This window comes from Clupea harengus, chromosome 15 (assembly GCF_900700415.2).
Source record: "Clupea harengus chromosome 15, Ch_v2.0.2, whole genome shotgun sequence".
Classification (NCBI taxonomy): Eukaryota; Metazoa; Chordata; class Actinopteri; order Clupeiformes; family Clupeidae; genus Clupea; species Clupea harengus.
Window position 1 is genome coordinate 8,836,523 of NC_045166.1, and position 27,358 is coordinate 8,863,880.

Here is a 27,358-nt window from a genome sequence, read left to right on the forward strand (position 1 = left end):
GGAGGGAAAGGCAACACAACAGCAGCTGGCTGGTGGAGACGATAGACTATATCTAGCCTTCTCCTGAGCGCAAGGCACACAAAAAAGGGCTGGCCACTGTCATGCAGGAAAGCCATGGACCAGCTGAGAAATGAACAATAGGACCTGGCTCACGCATCCATCAGGAGGGAATGAGTCAGTCGATGAGCATGATTGTGAGATCACTGATGCCAGACAAAGGTATCCACATCCGTAGTTCACATCCCAGGCGTTCATCTGTGTTACAATTACACTGTCCAAAAGTCTTTAAAAAGCTAGATCAAAAAGTGCATTTGTGTTAACTTATTTTATATTATCACACACCTCAGACAGGCTTCAGAACTGAGACACTGAGGCAAGATGATGATGTATATGATTATCAATTTATTTCAAAACATCTTTGTGCTTTTTTTTTTTTCATTTTGTTGACATTTACAAAAAAAAGTATAAAATACTGTGACAGTCACGGCTAAAAAATATTTAGATTTAAAAAAAAGAAATCATTTCACAGTAGTGTTTTGAGGGCATTAGGATGTAAAATGTATCAAAAAAATGATGTTCTCTTCAACTACGAGCTTGCATAGTTACAAAGGCACCACAGTTTGAAATGACAGCCCAGCATTCAAACACCTGGCCTCGCTGCAACACCATGATACAGACCAAAAGATATGACATACGAGTCCAGGAAATTGTAAACACTTTTTTAGTTTTTTTTTTTCAAAACGATTAGGTGTTGGAAGCTTTTAAAAGAAATTACCTAAAGTCTGTATAAACCTTGGCATTAAATATTTTGTGACGGACATTAAAACACAGTGGAAGTTTGAAAACCCATCTTACAGACGCCATTATAAAAACCTTCACAGAAGAGAAGGAGCTGGTAATTGATGACAATTTAACCTTTTTTTTCATGTTTTTATGTTCATAAAAATAGTCCACTAATGGTTCCATCTCGAGCTGCGCTTTACCCTGCTTCTTGTTCCGCTGATTGGCCTGAGCGGCTGTTGCCGTGGAGGTAGTCATGGTAGCGTTGAGGAGTGGAGTGGGTAGTGGGCGATGGCCTCCATGGTTTCTAAGGGGGAGGCGTGCTGAGAGGCCACAGGGAGACGCCAACGCCAACAGGGAACGCCAACGCCAGGCTGTGTCACACGCCGCCTCTCTGCTGGACGGTGCTGATGAGGGAGTCCAGCTCAGGGGAACCTAACCGGCGGGGCGGTGCTACTGAGAGAAAAGGGGTCCAGAAAGAATCCGAGAAATGACATGTTTGAAGCTGTTTAAGAGCACCATTACAAGCACTCGTACATCCAAGGGCCAATTAACGCCCGAGCATTTACCCGGTCCAAAGATTGTGAGCACTGTGCAAAGTTTTCCGCTGCCAATTTTACACTTAAGCAGCACTTACCAGGTCTGATATTTGTGTGCCAAAAAACAAAAACAAAAAAAACTTTCCAACTTTTCTCTCGTCACAAAAGACGCAAACCTCCCCCAAATGCATTTCCTGGGGACTAATCTGTGCAAGGGAAAAGTGGGGGGCAAAAAACCCAGAAAAAAGAACAGTACAACCTACTCTTTCTGTTGAACTCTGAACAAATAAGGTTGAGGCTAAAGTGTGTGTGTGGGTGTGTGTGTGCGGGTGGGGGGTGGGGGGGGGTGGGGTCACTGGACTCACAGGCAGTGCTGGAGATAAGGGTGCTGGACAGGAAGCTCCCGTGCTCTCGAAGGGAGGAGGAGAGGCCAGCCAGATGAAGACTCCTGGACGTAGCATCCAGCTTCTCCCCCTGGCAATAATAATAATAATAGTTTTAAAAAAAAACTCAAAAGCTACCATCAACCTCTAGCAATGCTCCAGAGAATTGCACAAGCAGCAAATAAATGTTAATCTACCTTCGGCCTATTATGTACAGGGGGCGAGACTCAAGACAGTGTGGTGCGTGTCGACTGTTAGCCCACATTTCTGACATTCTCCGGGTAAGGTTTCTATTTCGTGAAAGTTTTGATTGGAAGTCTGTTTTGTGGATGAAGAAAGTGAGCTCGACAGCCCATTTCCACTTTGTTTGTTTTCGTAGCGAAAGCCTCAGTAGGAGGTTGCTATTAGGCTAATGCAATCAACACTTAAATGTGCGACGCCGGAGAGACCACAGAGGCTTTGAGAAAACTAGCGTAGGCCATGAGGGAAAATTGCTTACCGGCTGCAATCAGCGGCAAAACACTGCAATGATGGGGCCGTTAGGAATCACAAAAGCTTATCCTTCTCTCTGCTCAATCTAAACACTCTCGCTCTCTCTCTCGAAATGAATTATTTAGTTTCTGTTTTTAGTGAGGTCTGAATTTTATTGATGTGGTTTTGTGTGTGTGTGTGTGTGTGTGTGTGTGTGTGTGTGTGTGTGTGTGTGTGTGTGTGTGTGTGTGTGTGTGTGTGTGTGTGTGTGTGTGTGTGTGTGTGTGTGTGTGTGTATAAGCCGCCTTACCCGGTACTCCTGGATCTTGCGTTTGGACTCCTCCAGCCGGTGCTGCAGGTCTCCCACGATCTCTTTGTATTTGCTGTAGCGCTGCTCCACCGCCTCCCGCTGCCGCTGCGACTCCTGCCGAGACACAACACACTCCGCCGCTGTGAGCTCGGCCTCGCGCAGAAAAACAAATAAATAAATGAGAGGTGCAAAGCAGAGAGTTCTCAGAGAACCAGATAAAGGAGCTCCGCCCACCTCCAGGTCCTTGAAGTTCTCCATCAGCTTGGGCTTGTCAGGCACAGACTCCAGGTGATCCAGGGCCAGACGGGTGCTCTGGATGAGAACAATGGTTAGTTTTAAAGCAGCTCTCACTTCCTCCCTCTCACCTGTACCCCTCCAGCAATCCTTTTCTCTTTCCTCCCAGCTCTTTATTACATCACACACTCTCTCTCTCTCTCTCTCTCTGAAGATGAGATCTTTTAAAAGACACTTTTAAGAGGTTTGCCGAACAAACCACTTTATTCCACTTTACACTGTTATAATAATGCACTTAAGTAGATGATAAATGATACTGTGTACTTCACTCTACAAGTACACGCAATTACAAGTTACTAACATTAATCTCAAGTGCATCATATAACAACATGTACTAACATTAAAAAGTATAATGAAGTATTAAGCACAAGTGCCTAAGAACACACAAAGTACGGCCGATCACTTGAACGCGGGCCGGAGAGAGAAAGCCACAGTCTTGCCTGGACGTCCCGCAGGACCACAGGGGGTCAATACTTGGTGCCAATTTGTTGTTGCAGTAAGCAAAAATGATTTGAATTGATGGAGTCCTAACTAAAGGCCAGGAGTGCTCCCGGAGCTAATTGAATGTGCGCCAGTGAGCCGTGGCACATAATTGTGATGGATAGTGGGAATTTCGAATAGCTGTTTTTCCCCCGTCACATAAACACTCGAGTCAATGTGGGCCGTCAATACGCATAACAAATGTACATCTACCACCCCAGTGAGTAATCGTTATATATTAAGGAGTGCTTATCCTCAAATTATCATGTATAGTGCTCCAAGCAAATATGACATCTCTTGTTCTGCCATTAAAGCTATCTTCGGTGAACTACCATCTCTCACACTCTCATTTCATTAAATAGTAATGTGCTCACCATAAAAAGACCATGAAAATTACCTTCGAAACATACACGCTACCATTAAAAATGATCTGTGCTCTCAAGGTAATGGATACATTTACTTCAAACACATAAATCACTTAGCCCGCCATCTTGTAAGGTTATGCGAGCGAAGCTCAGGGCACTAAATATCACTGGCACTTTTATACGGTCTTCTACATGCTGGACTGATGCCATGTATAAAGCTGATTCCGAAAATCGTGAGTGTTTTTTTTTTTTTTTTTTCTAACAAAGTGCTCTTACCATCTCCAAATCCAAGATTTTATCCTGTGGATTCCAAAAGAGAGGGAAGAGAGAGAGAGAGAGAGGGAGAGCGCAATATATTAATAAATACAAATATGAAAAAACATACCCACTAACACAACTAACATGAAACAATCACATGAGAACAGAAAACATCAACCAGCACAGCCACCACCATCCTCCAAAGCTGTCCGGGATCGTGATGCCCTGTCATCGGTGTTCCTCATCTATCAATCAAGGGGGGCATCTGGGAGAGATGCTACCCCTCCCCCTCCCTCCCCCTCGCGCCGCTGCACACATAATCCCAGTGGCTGCTCACCGCTGGAAGCCTGTGTCTGCTGCCTGCCGCTGCTGCTGCTGCTGCTGCTGCTGCTGCTGCCGGCCCTGTCTAAGACGACTCATTAATATTGGTTGTGAAGAGCCAGGTGCCGCCACAGATGCATCTGCAGGTAGGGCGCTGCTATCTAGCGCTGCAGCGTGGACAGAACATGGGGTTTCACAGGAGGAAATGGCTGTGTAGGTAGGGGGCGTTGCAATGAGAATTGAAATAAATCACCACAAAGGTGTGATGCTTTGTTTTATTTTGTTCTGACAATATTTAGTTTTTATGAAGACGGCGTCAAAACTCCCCCAGAAAGGTTTACAGGCTGTTCGCATATGAAGGGGAAAAACAACGAAACTTTGCGATTTGACGTAATTGAGATTTTCATGTGCAGCGACAGCGCTGGCTCTAACAGACCCTCCTCGTGAAGCTTCACGAAGAGAGCTGGCTCTCAAACACAGAATTCTTTCATAATATTCTACATTAAACCCATTCAATACTTTAGTTTCATATACTGTAGATACGCTTGAGATTTAAATAAAGAGAAATGTAGAAGAGCTAAATCGGACATTGTGCAGACAGACCTGAAACACCCTGTGCTTCAGAATGAATCTACTGCATGTGTGTGTGTGTGTGTGTGTGTGTGTGTTTTGTGTGCAGTGAAGCAAGAGGGTGTGTGTGTCTGCAGGTGTGTGTATGTGTGTGTGTTTGGTGTATGTTGAGACACACGTGTGTGTGTGTGTGTGTGTGTGTGTGTCTGTATGTGTTTGTATGTGTTGAGGCCCAAGCGTGGAGGGTGGGCGTGTGGAGGCACTGAGCGAGGGCTGAGTGTGTGTTGTGAGGTTAATAGCTCTGGCTGAGGGGGCCTCAGAGGAGGGGGGGGGGGGGGGGCGGGGGGACTGACCTGCAGGCTTCTCATCTCCTCGTCCTTCCTGCAGTTCCTCTCCTGCAGATCTGCACACAGCAGAGCACAACAACATCAGCTGAGAGTGTGTGTGTGTGCGTGGGGGTGTGTGTGTGCGTGCGTGTTTATGTGTGTATGTTTAGGCACAAGCTTTACATGAATGTGTTTATATTTTCTCTTCTGTTGAATTGACACATGAGGAATAAAGCAGGGTAGACCGTGTGTGTAATGAACTGTTTATAATCACCAGTACTGAGTTCTACCTCATCTCTTAGAGATCTGTTACATCAAATATGCATACTGATAGATGAGCATGTCTGCACAGTGTTCTAAACTATTCCATAACAGTGTAAAGATCACCGAGCGCGCCTAACCTGAGAGAGGCGCTGACACACAAAGCTGAGCTCACTACTTCAAAGCTACGTCTCTGGAGTGCTTTTGACACCTGCAGACAAAATATGGCTCTTTGAGGACCTCCGCAGGCCTTGCTTGTTTGATCTGCTGTGAGAGCACTGGTCAGCTCACTCCCTCTGATGGTCGCCCGCTGGGCCGCGCCACCCTGGGTCAGCTAGTCAAGCGAGGCCTTTAATCCCAAATCCAATCCCTCGGCCTTCACCAGAGAAGGAAGACATGAGGGCTCAACAGAGAGATACTCCTCAGACCAGACTCCCAGACAGACCACCGATATAAAAGGCACTGGGGTCCTGATTTCAAAGCAGAGCACAGTCTGCTAGGCATGAACTAAAGCTATGGTGTGGCGTGTGGGAGCATTGCGCTGACCCACTCATGTTTGCGCTTAGGATCTTGCTGGTGGCATTTAATTACTTATTAAATTGACTGTAATTCATGCGCGGAAGACTTTGCCTGTTGCTTTGCGCACTGCCCGTCAGTGAAATTAGGGGCCGTGGCCTGAGAGAGAGTCGACTTCACGGGTTTAATAAAACTACAGTGTGCACCATGACACAACTGGGGGTTTGGTTTTTTTTCTACCGTCTGGTTTGAATGAAACATGGCTTTTCACACGACCACCTAGTCAGGGAAAAAAATCTGTCTGATTTTATCAGGCTGTGTCCTTCATTGCAGAGGAAAGGGGGCTGATGACAAGAGAGGCTCAGCTTTGATACGGGACGGCATTGGGAGGAGGGCTCGGGGAGAGATGAGGACACGGAGATAAGGGGGTCCAGTTCTCAGCTCTCCTCCCGTTTCTCATTTGTTACAACAGAAAGGCAGGAGGGAGTTATGAGATGAAACTGATGGTCCTATTGATTATCTCTCCTCTTCTGATGTCAAGAGGGTTTGTTTGGTGTGTGTGTGTGTGTGTGTAGCCGTGCAGATGGGGGCATACAGGAGCAGATTGTCACTGATAAGAGTGTGGTGAGCAGGAATCCTCAATCAGATTGTGTGTGTGTGTGTGTGTGTGTGTGTGTGTGTGTGTGTGTGTGGTGTGTGTGTGTGGTGTGTTTGATGGGGTAGAGTTTCACCACAGGATGCTAAGGGGCTGGCGCCGAAAGAGTCAGGGAACGGTGTGAAGTCTCCCACAAACACCATACATCATTTCTCTGGGTGTCTGAGATCAATTTATTGTGTTCAACTTCTGCACTTCCTTTACAATCTTCACGCTTGGATGTGGTGGATTTTGTGAAAGTCTTTGTATTTGTGTGCTTGTGTGTGTGTGTGTGTGTGTGTGTGTGTGTGTGTGTGTGTGTGTGTGTCTGGCCCTTTGATGAGAGATGGAGCAAACGTTTGCGTGGTATGAAGTGTGAGGCATGCGTGTGAGTGTGGGGGTGGTGGTTAGTTACGTGTCTTGTCTTAGGTGAGCTCCTGAATAAGGAGTGTGGTTTGTATAAGTGTTTGTATGTGTGTGTGTGTGTGTGTGTGTGTGTGTGTGTGTGTGTGTGTATTGCTCCCATCTCTCACCTCTCTTGTCTTTGGTGAGCTGCTGCAGCTGGTGCTCCTGCTGGCTAAGGCGTTGGAGGAGGCTGTGCTGCTCTTGTTCTCTGCCCAGCCTCAAGGCCTTCAGCTGCTCACGGCTCTGCTGCAGGTGCCGCCGCACGCGCCGTTCACCGTCGCCACGCTCACGCAGCTCCTCACTCAGCCACTGCAGCTTGGTCTGAATGGACACACACACACACACACACACACGGCATCATACACACACACACACAAACATATATACAGCAATATGGCACCTCCTTAAACAGCCAATGTATCTCAGTCTGACCAAATCCATCAATAGGGGGGCTAATTAATAAAAATACTGCATACAATCTTTAACTGGTATACTAACATTATAAGACCTGAGAGTTACTGGAAATGATAGATTTCATTTCATAAAATATTTAAGTGCCACTTAAATGTCATCACAAACAATGGAATTTCCCTAGATTTGAAAGCTCCCCAGCCAAACCCACTGGCCTTCAGTATGAATGTTTTCCATGAGATTACAGTAAACTTCACCATAATTGCAACTGTCAAGAACAACGGTGACATTTTTTTTTTACAGAGAGCTCGAATTAAATTCTGATTCTTCCTAACAACTTCATACTAAATTGCGTTACTGCCGTTACAAAACGTATCTGACAACATTACATGTGACTGACTATATTTCAAGTTACTCATAAGTTCTAGTAAGAGAATTGTGAACAGCTCAAAAAAACATGATGGGAAGCTAAGCAACAAAATAAATTGATGATTTTTGTGACTGATGTTAAATGTGGACTAGACCTTATTTTTCCAGTAATAAAATAAATATAAGAACTCTTGTTATTAATATTAGAACCATTTAGAACTATTACATGCACATCTGCTAACTCTGCAAGCAGAGATAATCAAAGTGTTAGCAAAAGACTGTATATGAACACACCCCTGGAAAGATGTCTTTCTCACACCTGCATTAGGAGACTGACACTAGGAGCAGGGGGGCTGTCTAATGGCAGGGTGCGCTGGTTGTGTGACATACGCCCTCTGCAGTGCGCACACACACACAGCTATGCACAAAACAGGCGCACACACACACAGAGATGAGAATCTGTGCACAACACTTACACTCATAACACTAAGGCTAGAAGTGTGCATAACAAGACAGGATGCATACAATTATGCATGAGCACGCAGATGCTCATTTATGTACACAGCATAGACACACACACACACACACACACACACACACACACACACACACACACACACACACACACACACACACACACACACACACACACACACACACACACACACACACACACACACACACACACACGTGTTCAAACGCCCAGAGGCACACACATTAATAGTCATACACATGCATTCCCACGTGTTGAAACACACGCACACCCTCTAATATTCACATGAGAAAAATGCACACTCCATCTGACGTAAACACACACACATTCACATAAGCGTGCACACACACACACACGTTAGTGTGGCCATACACGCACACACACACACACACACACACACACACACACACACACACACACACACACACACATTCATACACGCTTAATATGGCGTGCATACACACACACAGATGTACCAGTGTGCCCATACATACACCTACACGTGCCGCACACACACACACACACACACACACACACACACACACACACACACACACTCCACTGCCTCTGGACTCCCCGCTGGTGTGGCTGATAACTCCTGGCTCCTGCTGCGCAAGCAAACCGTGTGACAGTGGAAGCCCCAGCACTGTCTCAGCATAAAACAGCACAGAGAGACAGCAGCCAGCGCCACAAACACTCTCAAACTCCCAAAGGAATCAACCATACGGGCCTGTGCCTGCTAGCCTACAGGGTTACAAGGGGCGCACTCACTGATGGAAGGATGGAGGGAGAGAGAGAGAGAGAAAGAAAGACAGAAAGAAGGAGAGAGTGAGAGAGACAGGGAGCAGAAAGAGGTTTAATTGTTTGGAAGATGATCTCTTCCCCTCTTCCTCTGTGCTGTGGTGATTATTTGATGTGTCTTTGGAATGCACAGGCAGAAAATCATTACCCATACAGTGTGAATAACATTAAAACAGCAGAACTGATCTTTGAAACGTGCTGTGAATGGGAACATCTCAGCAGCCGTGAAGACATGTTTATCATACACCAGAGAAAGTCTACACACACACACACACACACACACACACACACACACACACACACACAATATGGGTTGTCATGGGTGCAATGCCCAGGGGGCACACATACTAATTAAAGCATACTCAGAGTGGCAGAGCTGCCGTACCTTAGTCTCAGCCAGCCAGCGGTGAGGGTCCTTCTGCAGCCCTGGGCTCTGGGAGATGGCCTGAAAACAGAGACAAGAGCCGTGGTGCATGAGCGATTGGTAATGCCTGTGCTGACTTAGACATCACAAGTTGAACATGATGTCTTTTTATGCTGAGAGTAATACGATTGGGGGAGGGGAAACAGTGCTTTTGAAAAAGCCATCATTGCCTGTTGCTTATGTGTGTGTGTGTGTGTGTGAAAACCCAGGAGTTCAGAGCCGATCGCATCCTAAACACCACAAACGCTCAGTAAGTGTGCGTATGTGTCATGACAAAAAAAGAGTAACAAAACAAAACAGGAAAAAAAAGGGAAGGGGAAGAAAGAGAAGAGCATAAGGGTGAGTGGAAGTATCTGACAGCGCTCTCTTTCTCCCCCTCTCTCCCTCTCCACCCCCTCTCTCTCGCTGTCATGATGAACAAACATCTGCAACTGGGGCGCCATGGCGCGTTCCTCTGACTGCCGACACAAACCCAGCACGTTGACACGGGATGGTGGGTTGTTTCGTCTCCCTGGAACCCCACCACCACTACTTCCTCTAGAACTAACACCAAGCCCCATCCCTCCCTCCCCGTCCTCCCGGTGCCTCTTTAAGCAGTCTACTGAGCGCTGTCAGCCACTGGCTGGCAGATGAAGAGCCATGGGAGGAGAGGAGAGGAGAGGAGCCCGAGAAAGAGCAGTCAGAGACGGCGCTACTGCTGCCACTGATGCTGCTTGCTGCTGTCAACAGCCGAGCGCACAGGGAGGAAAAATCAATGACGGATGAATACACCACACACTTAAAAACAACACTTTACAACGGGTGTAACCACTGGTTCTGTGAGGGAGATGAGCGAGATCTCACTCTGGGACACGCCCCTTGCGTGGTAATTCGCTGAAGCCCAATTCAGTCACGCCTTTAGGCCTAATTGGACAGTGGTACAAGTGGAGTCCCGCCTCCTCCTACAAAAAACAACTGCACAGACCCAATACCTCTCATTCCAGAAACCAGCTGTTTGTCGTCGAAACCTGCTTGCCGCACACAGCCCCTGTTCCCTAGTGGAGTGCGCCTTGAAAGACAAAGGGCCCTCTGCTTTTGTAAGCCATGGAGATCGCTTCTACAAGCCAATAAGACAGCTTTGGTTTGGAGAAACTCTGACCCTGCATCGGATTGGCAAAACAAACTGATCACTTGCTGATCACTTCTCCTACAAGCCCTGGTCCTGTCCTGTCCTGTCCTGTCCCTGGTCCACAAATGAACAGCTGCACAGATGAACAGCTAAGGTACTTAGAGCCATAAGAATGCTGGATTAGGGCGTATAGTTACCTGAGTGTCAACCCTCAGCAAAGTGAGTACAGGCTGCAAGCACAGGTAGCTCCCCCACCCGTTTGGCTGTTACCAAAGTGAGTAAAAGAGCAATCTTAAGATGCAAGACTGTTACCAGAGTGAGTGAAAAAGCAATCTTGTAAGACACCAGCTTCAAATATGCATCATGTGGAGGTTCAAAGGCGGCTGCACACATTGCCTCCAGCACCAAGGACAGGTCCCAGGAGGGAACTTCATAGAGCGGCACACTAGGGGGTGAGAACCCATTGACACCGCTCGAACGCCTTTGCGGCAAGCAGAGATGGCAGCCAAATAGACTTTAATAGTGGAGAAAGCTCTGCCCTGATCCATATGCTCCTGTAAAAAGGAGAGAACAAGAGGAACATTGAACAAGAGGAACATTGGTAGGGTAACATCTCCACTCCACTCCAGGTCCTATAGGTTCCTAGTGGATGGGGCCCCGGTACTCTGAATGGTAGCAATCACATTCTGAGGCAAGCCTGCTGAGGTTAGGTTGAACCTTTCACAGGCCTGGCACATGGAGCTCAGATGTCCAGGCGAGGGTGAAAGAGATATTCGCTAGCCGGCCAAGAGGTGACGCCACGAAGGTGCACACAGAAGCTGAGCTATGGCCACCAACCAAAGGCTGTCTGGGCCGGAGAGAGGCTGCCCCAACATCCGGTCTCTACCGAAGCACTAGTCTAAGAAGGTAAGGTAAGTATAGTAAGTGTCACTCTGTCCAGTGAAGCGAATTCAACACCTGGCGAACGTGTGCTAGCTCGTTCTATGGACAGCTAAGTCGAAGCTTCTAAGAACATGCAACGCTAGACGATAGGGCTTTAAAAAAAAAAAAAAAACACCACAGGTGAAGATGTGCAGAATGAGATTGGGTCTGTGGAGAAGGTTTTGGGAGGAGGGGGCGAGATTCATTGTTGCACTGACTAATTAGGCCTAAAGGCGAGATTGAATCAGAGAATCACCATCTCACCTGTAGTGAGATGGCAGGCAAGTCGACTGAAAGAGAACCCAGTCAGTCTACAGGAGTGGATACCAGTTCTGCACAGGCTGACGCTTGCTTCTATGTGTGTGTGTATTTTTGTGGCTGAGTGTGTGTGTGTACAGCATGCAACAACAGCATCTGTCTATGTGTTTATGTGCATCTCCATAAGTATGTATGTATGTGTGTGTGTATGTGTGTGTGTGTGTGTACATTTAAGCATTTGCAAAGCCTGGCAAAGCCTGGAAGATGGAGTCTGGCTGAGACCAGCAGAACTCCTTTGGTGATATTTCACCTCTGACCTTTCATGATCTCCCCATCATCAGTCTGTTCATCAGCGCCGCTCTGCGCCCTCCAGACACAGAACCCCCGACACACACACACACACACACACACACACACACACACACACACACACACACACACACACACACACACACACACACACACACACACACACACACACACACACACACACACACACACACACACACCCCTGCCTGCAGGCCTCAGCAGTAGCATGTGTCTAGGGAAACTACTGCTGAAGCAGATCTGTCAGCTTTGCCTTGAGAGGAAGCCCCACAGGCCTGAGCTAGCTGGGCTATCTCAACATAGCCCATGTCTGTGCACGGCTATGGGATTGTGCGGATTTGTGTGAATGATTTGTGTGTGGTTGTGAACATTACATGCAGGCATATGCATTTTTAGAACACAATTAGTGTGTAATTTAGATGCATGAATTTATGTGGGCGTCAACAGCGATTACAGTTTTTTTTTTTTTTTTTTTTGTGCAAAACTTTTATGTGTGCATAGTACTTTTGTACATGTATGAGTGAGTGTGACGGTAATTTTATTGATGTGGGTGTACGCATATGTGTGATAATGAGCGTATGTGTGTGTGTTGTTTTTTGGTACATAAACGAGCAAGGGTATGGGTGTGAGTACGAGCGCATCTGTGTGTGTGCATTTGTGTGTGCTATATGTCTGGAAGATGTAAGGGTGTGTGTGTGTGTGTGTGTGTGTGTGTGTGAAGGTGGCAGGGCTCACTTTGAGTTTGTCGTGTGCGTCTGTGGAGAGGCTGAGGCAGGCGGTGTGGATGTGCTCTCCCACGGCCTGCAGGATGGAGGGCAGCTCCGTCTCCAGCTGAGTCAGACGCCCCCTCATCTCAGTGGCGATGCCGTCTGCACCCCGCCAGCGCTCCTCCGCCCGCGACAGAGCTTGTGCCTGCACACACACACATACATACACACACACACATAAGCATGCACACACACACATACATACACACACATAAGCATGCACACACACAAAAGCAAACACATGTGCATGCACGCACACATACACAGACACACACACATATAAGTTTATAACATAAGCATGCACGCACAGACACACACTCTCACACACACACACACACACACACACACAGAGACATACATACATACATGCATGCACACACACCCACATAATACAAGCGTGTGTGCACATAAGGATACATGTGGATTCATACTCTGAGCCCATCTCACATTCACCTTCCTCCTCCCTTCTCACCTTGTCCTCCAGCTCGGCCTTGAGGGCCTGCTGTTTGCGGAGGAGCTGGCCGTGCGCCTCCTCCCTGGCGCTCTGAGCCTCCGTCAGACGCGCGCACTCCTCCTTCATGCGCCCCAGCTTGGTGCGCAGCACCCGTGCCTGCTCCCGCTCCGTCGCCACCTCCGCCTGACAGACACGGGACAGACACAGAGGAGAGCATCAGAGGATGGAATAGCCCCGCTGCCACCATTGCTACTAGTACTCCTACTGTTGTCCTTCTACTAATACTTATGGACACAGGCAGAGGGAGTCATCACAGGGTCTACAATCACCATGCACGCCTAAACAGCCATGGCCTTAAATCTCACACACGTTCACAGGGGATAAATAATTAAGACTACTATGGAGATCGATCACCTCGAATCGTCCTCTTCGGGCATCTGAGAAGAGTGTTCAGACGGGCGCCCACCGAGTGGCCTCAGCCATCCACCCCGGTGAGCAGAGAAGCGCGCGAGTGACCTAAATGGAACGGCACCAAGGGCGAGCAAGGAGACCGGGCCCAACGAGGACCATTAAGAACGCGAGGTGTGTGTGCGTGCGGCGCCAATTTTTGGAAGCAACCGCAAAAAGAAACGGCAAACAACCAACAACCCAGGTCATTACAAAAGATGACAAGATGGCCCTCCATTTTTCTCAGGGAGAGAAACCAAGCCCTGAACAAACATGATGAACAGAAATAGCTCTCTCAAGAGGGCCACACAGATTTATTATGCTTTCATGGAAAGATTCACTGCCACCAGGATGGAGCTAGCTGTTTACCGCATGTTTTCAACTGCCTGCTGGCTGGATCTTGTTGATGGAAAAAAATAAATAGTGACCTCAAATTGGCTTACATTTCGATGAAAATAGCAGACTGTTCCTCTAACCTCCAACTTGTTGTTCTACCCTAGTTTTTCAGCCTGATACATTTTGTGGTTTGTTTGTATGTTTCCTTAATTGCCTCCCTTCATAAACTGATTGCTGCTGTCTTCAAAGCTAACTATCAAGTGGGAGGAAGCTAAAACGTTATATCTACATTTAGGCATTTGTCAGATGTCTGAGGTGACAAGAGAGCAAGCAAATAGGCATCATGAGAAACATCGAAAGCAAAGTGGCATGTAAAACATTAGTCATGTTTTGGTCTTAAGGACTGTCGTCATGTCTGTCATCAAGTCTTTAGCTGGTTCACTGGAACTGGAGCAGGAGGGGAGTAGGGAGTGGGGGGTGGGGGTGGGGATAGGGATCCATACCTTCAGCTCCTTGATGTGGGCCTCTGTCTCGCTCCTCTGCAGACTGTGGATCTCCCCCTCTTCCTCCAGCCTTCTCCCCAGCTCTGCCCTCTCCTCCTGGGCCTCAGCCAGCCGCTGCTGCAGCTCCCCACGGACGGCCTCCTCCCGCACCAGCCTCCCCGTCGCCTCCGCCCTCTCGGCCCCCAGGCTCTTCAGCTCCCCCTCCAGGTTGGCCAGCTCGGCGCGCTCCCGTGCCCTCTCCCTCTCCAGCGCCTCCACCCTCTCCTCTAGCCGCCCGCTCTCCTCCCTCAGCCTCACCTGCAGGGCGGACTGCCGCTGGGCCTCTTCCTGGAGGGCACGGGAGGCGTGGCGCACTTCGCTCGCCTCCCGCTCCAGGCGCTGTCGCTCCAGGTTGCCACACCGCAGCTCCTCTTCGCGCTGCGCCAGGTGGCCCAGCACCTCGGCAAGCTCACGCCGCGCCCCCTCTGCCTGCATTGCCACCGCCCGCAGCTGCGTCTGAGCGTTCTCACGCTCCTTCACCTCCTGAGGGGAGAGAGAGAGAGAGAGAGAGAGAGGGGAATGGAGAGAGAGAGAGGGGAACGGAGAGAGCCAGGGATAAAATACAAGACAGAGATGGGGACAGAGTGAGGGAGAGGGCAAAAAGGCAGAAAGAGAGAGAAAAGGAAAAAAGATTAAAAAGATGGATGAAAAAAGACCCAGAGAAAGAGGGAGAGAAGTAGAAAGAGGGGGGGCAGAGACAGAAGAAGTCAGAAGAGAGTAAGTGGCATATTTAGTGGTTCAGTGATCCCATTGCAGGCAGTACGTCTACCAACACACAGGGATTGGTTACTTGCTTGACTAGACTGACTGATCTGTGTGTGAATTGAATTACATTTTGATGTTGAAGTGAACTGTGTGCGTTAACACGATGAAATGTAAAATTCAGGTAAAATTAATGAGTTCACTTCCTTATGCCTGCTTCAGATGAGTGCCCATCATAAGAAATGTAACATGAAATTATAAACAGAGTAAAATAACTCTGAAATGAGTCAAAAATCCTACAGATGAAACTTTTAGTCAGCTATGCACACAGGATAAAAAGGCCCTTAAAAGCTGTGTTCAAGTGCATGAGAGGTGCTACGGAAATATAAATTCTATCAACATTATGTAATAAAATGAATCCTACAAATATCTACAACTTATTCAATTAGTAACTTTTATCCCAAGCAAAATTTAGTGCAGATAAAACATCTTGCTATGTGTACTATTATGAGGATGGGACCAATGACATTTGGGGCTCTATTTTGACAGCAAAAACGGCTGTCAGAAACAGCAGCACATGCTTACTGTTGCACAAAAAAAGGGAAAAAAGGACACCTTACGGAACGAGCATTAAAGGAATTAAGTGGGCAGAGTCAGGCTGAAGTTAATTACTGAACATTTTGGTTAAAGCCGAACACTGGCTGCGTTCGTTGTAGGGCTGCAACTAACGATTATTTTGGTAATCGATTAATCTATCGACTAATTTTTCGATTAATCGACTAATCTAATGATTATTTCCCATAGCAAATTAAAATAACGACTCAAAATGTTGGAATTTGAATTTCAAATGTATTTGAGTAACAAATGTAATCATCAATCAATCCATACAATCAATCAATACATAAATTAAATAGTAATAAAAAATTAAAGTGCAAATATGCTTTTAAAAGTAAAGAGAAAGTGCAAATAAAGTTTTAAAAGTAACTCAAATTAGCAATCAAGCCTCTGCAAGTGCAAAATAACGCAAGAATAACTGGGCTGCAAGTGACATTCAAATTCAACTTATGAAATATATATTTTTTCCACAATCTTTTGTTTGAAGAATGCTAAGTGGAGGAGGTTAACTATTCAGAACAAACGAAAATACAGGCTACTCTGATAATTCACTGATTTACTACATTGCACTTAACATAAATGAAATAGCGTTAGCAAGCATCCTCCATGAGACGTTCTGTTTTCCAACAGTTATAGATATATCATATATGTCTATGATAATTGCTGCTAGACACTCACTGTTCTTGTGCTCCCACAGCTCATTATCTTTGAAATACTGGAATAGTGCTTTTTTAACTACTAATAATTGACCATCATTGAGAAAAATGACAACTTTTCTGTTAGCCATATCTCATATGCAGCAGCTACTAAAGCTAGCTTTGTTTATTGTTTCCATGGTAACATGAGCCGTCAGAATAATTCGCTTTTCAGTCGGCCATTTCTGATATGCAGCACATGAAGGTACGAGAACGGAGGGCAAAGAAAACGGTGCATGATTTGTATGCTAGGCTATTTGCAGATTCTGTTCCATTTTTCTCAATGATGGTCAATTATTATTAGTTAAAGATGCACTATTTCGCACTTCCTATAGTGCATTGCAATGCCGAATGAAAATTACCGGTAGCTCTGCTAGCGTCTGCCAAAAAAAAAAAAAAAAAAAAGATTATAATTTTTTTTTATATATTTTATGACGCGTCGACAATACAAATCATCGTCGACAATTTTTTCATAATCGACATCGTCGACTAATCGTTGCAGCTCTAGTTCGTTGTAGACATAGGTGGACTTCGACTCAGTCAGGAAGGAGTTGGAAAAGACGGCGGTCAAGCTAGACAGTTTCCCCTTCCCGTTGTAGTTTGCAACTGACGTGACTAACGGGGAGATCTCGCAGAATTGTGTTCCTCATTTTTGCTTACAGTTGATAGAGCTGAAATTCTCCTTTTCTTTTCATTAAAATGACCATAAAGCGACATTTCTTCTTCTGCCTTTGTCTCATTAGAATAGAATATGTGAATGGAAATAACAAGACATGTCATTATTTTCTATTTAGCTACATCATGGAAGACATGTCATTATTGCGTATTTAGCTACATCATGGAAGACATTCATTTAGACTGTCCATTTGATTTAAGTCGCACAAATTAGAATACCTCTTCCAGGATGCTCAAGTCTTTCATGAGGTTTAACCTTTTAAAACATTTTATAAAAAAAATGTAAAAGCTTGCCAGGATGTGTGTCAACTTTGATGATAAACGAGCATTAACTGCATTAACCCATAACACAGGTTTGCTTGCACCACTTCCAATAAAGGGAATGTGATATATTTTGCCACAGATAAATCCAAATTGGGCAGTGATGGTTTGTGATTGGCGAATTCAAATGAACCTTGTGTGAGAAGAATATGACACCATGCCTATATCCAAATTCTACGCCTCAGCAGAGAGATTCATTTATCAACTGAGTTTTAACAACCTGTCCGGGTGGAATAAGCCGTTTACGCTAGCCCTTTTCGCCGTCAAAACAGGGCCCTCGGGGTTTAAAGCCCTTTGCTCTACCAGTTGAGCCACAAGAAAACTGCAGGAAGAGTCCTTTTGAAGCACCGCCTGGCAAACTGTTGCAGCTAAACACAACACTACTGATCCTCCCTTGCCAGTGCACTGGCAACAATCCCTGGCCACCCAGATTCAGAGGCAATCCACTGCGGCCAAACCCGCTGAGCACTTGGACCAAACTGAAGTGTGTTTGTTTGTGCGTGCTTGTGTATGTGTGTGAGGGGCTGGGGTGTAAACTAAAGTCAACATGCTGTCAAGCTGGAACTGAAACAGTCCCGCACAGAGCCACCCCACAGCAGTCATGGCAGTTGGACTTCTTCGATCTCTAATCAGCACTTTGAGTCCAGCAGAGGAAGACTTGAGGGGAACAAATGTCACAACAGTGAGACTGACTTGCGTGTGCACGTGTGTGCGAGAAATACATTTGTGCACAACGTACGTCTATATAAGCGGTCATGTATGCGTTTCTGCTGACGGTGAACAAGAACACGCGTGCACATGCAAATCTGTCTATGTTGAAAACGCGCATGAATGTGGTTAGGACAACCGCGAAGGCACAATGTGTATCGGCACATTGGCAAGACCGGCAAGAAGGTGCATTTGTGTCAGCACACCTGGCATAATGCCTGGGACACACACATGCCTTCCTCAGACAGCCCAGGCTGCATAGTCTGACCTGTTGGGCCTTGTCGGGGTCCTGCTTGGCCTGCCCACGGAGCTCCTGCAGCTCGCCCTCCAGCCTGCGGCAGCGACTCTTCCACTGGCGCACGGCCTCCTGGGCGCGCGCCCGCAGCTCCTCGCGCCGCCGCTCGCTCTCTGCCAGCTGGGCCTGGGCGCGCTCCCGCTCCGACGCACCCTCCTCCGAGCGGCTCTGGATCTGCCGCAGCTGGCCCAGCATCTGCCGCTGGCGCTGCTCGCGATGCTCCAGGTCCAACGACAGGGACTAGAACGGTGAGAGAGGAGGGGAGAGAGGGAGTGAGAGAGAGAGACAGACAGAGGGAGATATAGAGGGAGAGGAAGGGAGAGTTAGAGAGAGAAGAAAGAGGAGGAGAAAGGGAATAAAGAGAGAGACAGACAGACATCAGAAAGGAGGGAGAGAGAGAGAGACAGAAATAAGGCAAAAGATGGAAAGAGAGAGGTAGGGACAGACAGAGAGCAACAAAGAGAGAGAGAGAGAGAGAGAGAGAGAGAGAGATAGCGAGAGATGAGTAAGTTGTGATGGAGACAGAAGTAGGCCCAACCACAGAGAGTGTTAAGTGGAGAGGGAGTTGAAAGTTAGTCAGAAAGAGAGAGAAGCAGAAGGGTGCAGAGAAAGACAAATGAGAGACGGAAACTAAAGTAGCAAAAGAACAAGCAGAAGCAGAAATGTTAAGGAGAGGATGAGAGAGAGAGAGAGAGAGAGACGGACTGCCCGTGGAGTTAGAAGATCCCCAGTTTCAAGACAGAGGTATGGGTTTGCACTTTTTTTTTCCCAAATCTGACTCCCCACTGCTGAAAAAAAGATATGGATTTAACTTTATTAAAATGCAAAAAAGTCCGCAGCCCAGTCCTTCTGCACTCATTTTAATTCAGTTCAGACGCGGCCCATTTGAATTCAATTCAGTTCCGACAGCGGAAACATCAGCGAGTCTCAAGGCACTTTAAAAGTCACACTGAAGAGCTAAAGGGCCTGAAACTTTATACACACACTCTTCACTTCCGCAGCTTACCATTGCGGAGAGCAGAGCCGTAATGCAATCAGGCATGCACGCCTCAGGCAGATATGTTAGCCTTTGGTCTCGAGCCTGCCTTCTTGTTTCTTATAGCTCTGAAATGTTTTAATTGTGAGAGTGCGGAGCAGTTTCCAAAGGGGGCCCTAAGGATACAATGCTGTTTGTGGCCTCTGAACAGTCTTGGACTCAAGCGATGCGCGTGCAGTCGTCAGCGGGGGATTCATTAATACCAAATGCCCTTTCGTGTCAAGAGCAATGTCACTTCGTCAGTTTTTAAAGATTTGTGGTATGCTAGGTATTGGGATAAAATGTATTGGGATATAGGTTGTGATTTCCTTACCATTCCACTGAAAAATCATTCCCCAAAGCCAAATCCTATCAAACACTGATTTCTCTAACACAATGGGACTTCAGTGTCTTCAGTGTGTTCATCTGACTTGGGGGCAGAGAGGACATTTTCAGAGGCATATGGTGATGTTTAAAACCTACTCTATTCTATCATACTAACAGCCTCCAGACAGGTTAGAGGGGCATTTACATTTACTAAACATAAGCAGACACTCTTGCACACTTGAGTGGATAGCTAACCTCTGACTCTCTGGGCCTGTTTGTCACTCTCCAACACACACACACACACACACACACACACACACACACACACACACACACACACACAAACACACACACACACACACACCTCAACTTGAGAGGACAGTTGGGCTTTCTCGCGGTCCTTGCGCTCCAGGACTCTCTTGAGCTCCTCCAGGTCACTCAGTGAGGAGATGCGGTCCAGCTGGCCTCTCAAGTCTGGGGCCTCCCTCTCCAGCTTTACACGGTCTGCTCCAACACACACACACACACACAGCATAAGAAAACACATCAGCAAAGTGCGATCCAATTGCAGCACACATTCACGGACACATACTGATTGCACACAACTTCAAAGAGGCCTGAGCACCATTTGCACACAAATCTCCAGGACCAGAGCGCACCCGGTCACCGTATCAAAATCCGTGAAAGACTCGGGCAACTTTCAAAATAACATTAGATACACCACAACCTGCTTCGGCAGTCATATACGTTCTTCAGGATCTTTAAACGCAAACAAAGCCAGGTACACTCCTCACACCTCCCCCTCCCCCTCACCCTCCTTCCCATCATTCCTCTCCTGTTCTCCCCACACTCCACTTCTAAGTCCATTACCCAGTCGTTCACCCCTGTCCACCCTCATGAGCTCTCCCTGCGCCTACTTCTTCTTCCACCTTCTGCACACCAGGACAACACACCTGCGACCCCCCCTCCGTCTCTCCTCCCCTCCTCTTGTCCGCTGGTCTCATTCCGCTGAGCAAAGAGGCGAGCCACCTGCTGCTTCAGCTCCACGCGTTCCTTCTCCGTCCTCAGGAGCTGGGCACGCATGTCTTCCACCTGACATACACAGACAAACAAACACACACACACACACACACACACACACACACACAAATATTTAGAACTCATAGGACAGACATGGAAGTTATAACACCAACACAACTATTTTTTTTACATTTAATTAGGAACAAACATAGTCTACTACTACCGACACATACATCCTCACTGTACTGTCCAAAAAAAAACCTCCGCTTATGGACTAGATGATTTTCAGAGCCTGGCAGATCTTCAGCAGGGGCCCATTCGTCGTAGGGTTGAAGCTAAGTTAATCAATTGGCCTTTTAGCCCGTTAAGATTAGCGAGCTGATTGAGAACAGCAAATATCGGTTCATTAACGGCTGATCCGCATCCAAATCATGTGGTTAATTTCAACCAGGCTAAACTTACCGGGGCATTTGCGCGTGCACGTCCTACTTCAAAAGGCAGGAAAGGTCGATCACCAAAACAATGATTTTCTAACGGTATAATGGTTCTAAACTCAAAGAAAATTGCTCTTTTTTTCTCCGCTGGCGAGCAGGAGATGAACATGAACGCTTATGAAGAATACAAGACCATAATCATGGCAAAATTCAACACCGCCACCGCTGTGAGAGCAAGGTGTGTTGGGATGTTTATAGGGTGATATCTATGTATGAATGACTGACGGCAAGTGTCAACTGGTCCAGAGGGTCCCTATACCGGTTCGAAACTACAAGGTTGCTAGTTCGAATCCCATCACCTCCTTCATTGATATAGTTCTACATTTTCTTGTAAGTCGCTTTGAATAAAAGCGTCTGTTAAATGACTAAATGTATTAATAACAAATGCAATAAATTGAAGCAGTGAAAATAAATTGTCTGTATTTCTCTCTATTCTTATCATGAGTCCACCTTAATCATTTTCTACAATAATGATATGCTATGGTGTACTAATAACGCTCATATATTTATGAGTGCTTTGTTCTCCGCATCACCGACACTACAAAAATGTACCACTCGCAAAAAAGCGCAAGACAGTCAATGTGGTGTTTGCAATAAATGACTCGAGAAGGTCTTGTAAATGAATGATTCCTTGTCGGCTGAATCGGTAGCGCTCATACAAGAATAATTGATCTTGGCGATTGCAAAGAACTCTCTCCCTCCGCTAATCTTATTAACTATCTAATATCAGTCCTTGGTCAATGGGATCCCTTCTTTTTCCGGGGGTGTGGCAAGCTTATCCAGCTACACTTAAGTTAGCCTGCCCTGGAGCAGGTTAGTGCTAATCGATATGTAACTATGGTGATTTATCAAAAGTTGCTTCCACGAACCAAAAAGAGGGGCGTTTTTTATCTTAGCCTGAAAATTAGCTCGCTAAACCGCTTAGCGAGCTACGACGAATACCCCCCTGGAGGTCTTCCATCAACCCAGAGGGAGAAAATAAGCCCCCCCCCCCAAAGAGTGGAGGCCCCACCTGCTGGAGAAGAGCGTCCCGCCCACCCTCCGACTGCTCCAGCTTCCTCCTGGCCATCTCCAGCTCACCTTCCCTCTGTCCAGACAAGAATAACAACACACAGACACACACAAGGACCAGTTATGCACAACCAATACGCATTTATGCATAAACAGACACAAACTACGCTTCAACAGACTCGCGATCACTGGCAGTCAGAATGCCAGGAGCGTAGGAAGACGCATATGTTTCTTTTGATGAGGAAGCTTCTAGGAAACACCACAATGCCTGTGTTTATTTAGATATTTGGTTTGTTTGTTTGTTTGTGTACTTGTGTTGAAAAACAATCTGGACAGAAGAGATTCCTTTCTGAGGCTGGATTTCACGCAGAGATGGTGTGTATGCCACTCGCGTTGGCACCGCTGGGTTCTGGACGCGTGTGAGACCAAACGGCGGACCGCCCACTCCGAAGCATCCGCTCAGCCGACTGACTGGCAACAGTGGGGACAGATCTCTAGCGGGGGGTGGGGAATTACTGCTCCCCCACTGGAACAGTGGGCAGACGTCACGCAATGCCTGGGAACTATGGGATGAATTTCACAACGCCCCCTACTGGTACATATCATCATCACACACACCCAACAGTGTGAGAGAGAGGTGGGGAAGGAGTGAATGAGGAGAAAGAGAGGGAGACAGAGGAAAAGAGAGGAAGGGAGAGGAGAGAGAGGGAGCAGAGGAGGGATATAGAGAATCAAAGAAAGAAAGATAGAAAGAAACATAGAGATGAAGAGAGAGAAAAAAAGAGAAAGAACAAGATGCTTTCTTTCACTTGTTCAACACTTGACTACACAATGGTAAAAACAAAAAGACAATAAAAGCTTCTCCCCGTTCTTCTTTTAACTAAGCCTTCCTTTAATGGACCGGCACATATTGCAGATAAGCCCAAAAGGCTTCCATTGAAGGTGCCAAAAAAGTCGTTTTCAAGCACCATCTTAATTGGGCCGAGTGAGTAAGCATGGAAGCGAACCTCGAAGACCTCTCCTTCTCTCTATTTCTCTCTCGCTGGCTGGCTGGCTGGCTGTTTAGCGGGCGAGGAGTTTGTTTTTCCCCTTCATTTGCCTCTTTTATTTATTCTCCCTTAATTTGGGAACAAATGCATTATCTTGTGTGTTGCCTGAGGCCCACTGTATTTCCATTAGAGAACCGCAGACTATAAAGATGGAAATTGGAGGCAGTTTATCAGCGCTCTCGCAGGATGCCGAGAGAGAGAGAGAGCAGACGACTCCTGGCACGAGAGGCGCCGCAGCCTCATACTGCCCCCTTCTGGACATATATGGTGGGTGCCATAGTTTTCCTCAACAAGGGACTCCCATGGCAACTGACAAACACAATGATGATAATGTGGTTTAAAGAGAGAAACATTGAGTAGAAGAGCTGTTGTGCTTATGATTGCATCATGTGCAACAGAACTGTGGCCTTAATGTGTGTGTGTGTGTGTGTGTGTGTGTGTGTGTGTGTATGAACGTGTGTGCATGTATGTGTATGCATAGATTTTAAATGATACATTTCAGTATTGGTGCCAGTTAATACAGATGTGTGTGTGTGTGGAAGGGAACCATGCAAATATGGTTTATCAGGAGCGGTGCATGCTCGAACGTGTGCAGTACGTGTGCAGTATGTGTGTGTGTGTGTGTGTGCGCGAATTCACATTGCACCTGCTGAAAATGACTGGGCTTGTGCAACTGAGGTCTCTGTCTCTCAGGTATTGCCTGTCGTTCTGAGTGAATCCCCTTCTCAATCTCCTGAAGGCGCTGCTCAACACGTAATGACACCTTTGAAAGAGGACAGGGGGATGAGCAACAACAATAATAAGAACAGCAACCGTAACAACAACACCACCAAAAAGAAAAGGGGAAATATGCATTCAAAACATTATCTACTGAGAATCAGATTTTTTTTATCTTGATTATACCTGGACGTGAAAGAGTGCTTGCACTCAAGCAAGCTCTTCCTCAATGGGTGTGAGACAACTACTTTTACTGTTTTGGCAAAAAAGACAAACTGAGCAGTTGGAGAAATGTAGGTGCCACACGAGGACTGTGTGAGTCCAAGTCATACTTTAACCACTCTAAATGGAAGGGTCTGTGATTCTTAATCACAGTTTGGTGAGTGACATCAATAATAGAATGGAAGCTGGGATATAGTGTGGATACTAGCAAATCAGCCTTTATAGCAGATGTCAAAAAGAGACAGGTACAGAGGAGAGGTGGACAAGACTGACAAAGGTCTGTTGAGCAAGACAGACCAAATTCCCCACTCATTTCAAGAGTGTCTGCCCGTACATCTTCTGCCCTTGAAGGGTCTTTTCACACACACCATTAGTATCCAATGTTTGTACACAGATACCATAACTGTAGTAATATAACAAATAAAAGATCAATTAAAAAGTTCTATGTATTAAATTATTATTGATTTAATCTGTTTTTCGAATTATATACAGTCACTTTTAAAGTTTTTAATCAAGTGTAATAACACAAATCAGCCACCTGGGAATGCTCAAAACAAACCTATTTCACTGGCCACATCACCTTATAGTCCTAGTCAATCAAGACCATGGAAAAAAAAAACATTTTCAGCCTCTTTAAAAATAAATGAATGGCCTTATGCTTCCTAAAGTTGTTATGTGGGATTCAATTTCTGGAACCTCACTCACTGGGTCCTCCTTCTGTGATGCCCGCAGTCGGCCATTGAGATTCTCCAAAGTCCTCTTGGTTCCCACCTCAGACCTTCCAAAGATAATGTAAAGCATTACATTAATCAGCTAGTTTTCTCATCAGTGCAACATACCACAGCAAAGGTGCAGAGCAGATCATAGGAGTAGTAGTAGTAGTAGTAGTAGTAGTAGTAGTAGTACATTCCTGGAGAACAGGCCTCCACTAACCTGTTCCTCCTGTGAATCTCTCTGTTGATATCCCCCGCCATACGGAGTTGGTCACTGCGTAGATCTCGGAGAGACTGGTGAAGGCCGTGAATCTGGACAGAAAGGAATTTCTCTCAGCACTATCTTTAAGCACAGGGGTTTTTCTATGCCTTGTTGCACACCCAAAGGCCAATTCACATGTAAGATTTGCGACGGGATTGAAACTGTTCAAAGAACATCACAGAGACAAGTTGTAGTGTTGTGAATTAATTGTCATTCCATCCATTCTGATGCAGATGCAAAAGATTTGTTGTGTTCAGATCAAAGACACAAAGGCTAATATTTTGGTGTGAATTGAGAATCTTTGGTGTGAAGGTCATACAACCAAACTGACAATAGCTGCCAGTTGTGAATATGTGAACTTGGAAGTTTAAAATGACAAGATGGATCTTTTCTGCACGTACATCCTCAGTCTGGCCTGAGTCTCTGAAGCGCACGGTGGCGGACCTTGACCTTCTCCTGCTGCCCGTCTCGGAGCTGCCGTAATCTTTCAGTGGAGATGTGGGACAGTAGCGAAGTCCATCTGAACATTAAAGACAGAAGTGACCAGTGGAATATAAAGCTGAATTCCATGTATTGCCATCAATACAATTACTGTCAGCGAGTACAGTCAGTGTGTTTTTTTCTGGAAGTGGATTAAGTCTATTTTGGCTGACTCTAGAATATGAGAATAACATGAAGCAAATTGTTAAATGTAAGTAAGTAACTGAAGTAGAGGCTCAACACACTACCAGAGGTGCTGCCATCCTCCAAGTCGCTGCTGTGTAGGGTGGAGAAAGAGGCACTGTGACTGGCGGGTGCTCTGCGGAGGCGTTGACCTTGAAGCTGCTGAATGGACTCTTCCAAGCTGTCCCTCAGCTACAAGCAGAAAGCTACCTGTTTTGACCAAGCTGAACAAGCTACAAACTGTATGCTATCGGCACAATGTTGTTGATGACACTTACTGTTGCCATGGCTTCAGCTTGATCGTCTGTGTGTTCTCGATACTGTCCCAACATCTGATCGACTCTGTGGAGGTTGTGACTAGTGTCCTGCAGTTTTAAATTTAAGCACAAACGTTGAATGCACTGTAGATTTAAGGAGTCAATCAAATTGGTTGGCAAATAATATCCAATAAAGAACTCACATACCTGCAACGTGCTAGCCAGTGTGTCAATTTTCTCCGAAATAGCAACATCAGCATCAGTTTTGTCATGACTAACGTTACGTCTTCGCTGCGTTTCTCTACCCCGTGAGCGATGTTTCCTAGCCCTTTCGAAAGTCTCAGATTCACTGGAGGACTCCATGGTTCCAACAGGGCAGACATCAGTAACGTTACACTGGAAAGGGCGTCAATACTGGATACTTTCTGCCCTAAACCTTGTTTGGCGAGATAAATGCAAGGAAAGATACGAATCACTGGCAAGTCAATAACCGCAATCGAATGAGTCTTAAAACTGGATGAACAATCAAGCACGTCATCCTACAAGTTTTCCAAACGTATCCTAATATTAAGTAGCGATAGCAACCTTATTAACGTTAGGTAGCCACCCTGTCCTTAACTCCAGCCAGATGGAATTTAACGTACAATAAACGATACCGTCGAACATAGATAGCTATCAACAAGAGATTCTTGATCTTGTGCTCTTTTTCACAATGGCAAAAATAAGCAGCAAACAAGCATAGCGGGCTAGCTGTCTAGCCAGGATACCACATTATCCGCTAGCAAGCTAGCTAACGTTAAGTAGCAGGCAAAGTTTCATTCAAAGCCATCCATTTAAATTAATTTTCTTGTTGTGTACGCTTACTCCATAAACCTGACAATTAATAATGTGCAAATTACTTCTATAACTTTTAGCTCAGGTCCTACCAGGATTTAGGTGTAACTTCAACAGACCATCAACATTTCTTTTAAGCCTGCACCTGCACAGCTGAGACCCCACTATTCCCTACTATGGCAACTTAAACTG

At 46.2% G+C, this 27,358-nt stretch overlaps 1 protein-coding gene across 3 annotated transcripts; it reads right to left on the minus strand.

Annotated features, from left to right (window-relative positions):
• Nucleotides 1-379: 379 nt before the first annotated feature.
• On the minus strand, nt 380-27,358 carry LOC105889652 (centrosomal protein of 128 kDa). 3 transcript variants are annotated; one of them, XM_031581737.1, is made up of 23 exons: nt 27,259-27,358; nt 26,540-26,768; nt 26,354-26,440; nt 26,141-26,267; nt 25,814-25,932; nt 25,371-25,462; nt 25,143-25,215; nt 24,145-24,261; nt 22,451-22,525; nt 20,878-21,016; nt 20,289-20,428; nt 18,556-18,822; nt 14,830-15,054; nt 13,265-13,429; nt 12,761-12,937; nt 9,373-9,432; nt 7,042-7,234; nt 5,125-5,174; nt 3,899-3,922; nt 2,718-2,795; nt 2,484-2,597; nt 1,685-1,793; nt 380-1,236 (listed from the first exon to the last, which is right to left on the minus strand). In XM_031581737.1, the coding sequence occupies exons 2-23, from the start codon at nt 26,693-26,695 to the stop codon at nt 1,160-1,162; spliced, it is 2,664 nt and encodes an 887-aa protein (XP_031437597.1). In that variant the 5' UTR covers nt 26,696-26,768; nt 27,259-27,358; the 3' UTR covers nt 380-1,159. The 3 variants fall into 3 exon arrangements, with proteins under 3 accessions (XP_031437597.1, XP_031437596.1, XP_031437595.1); XM_031581736.1 differs by having other exon boundaries at nt 380-1,233; nt 14,533-15,054; XM_031581735.1 differs by having other exon boundaries at nt 14,533-15,054.

What these genes read in the sequence shown, in the direction of transcription:
- LOC105889652 (XM_031581735.1), bottom strand. Translation starts at nt 26,695, where the DNA reads ATGGAGTCCTCCAGTGAATCTGAGACTTTCGAAAGGGCTAGGAAACAT. An exon ending in AGCCCAGTCATTTTCAGCAG is followed by an intron (nt 22,526 to 24,144) that starts GTGCAATGTGAA and finishes TTGTCTGGACAG; the next exon opens with AGGGAAGGTGAGCTGGAGAT. An exon ending in GCTGGCTGGCTGAGACTAAG is followed by an intron (nt 7,235 to 9,372) that starts GTACGGCAGCTC and finishes GTGTCCATTCAG; the next exon opens with ACCAAGCTGCAGTGGCTGAG.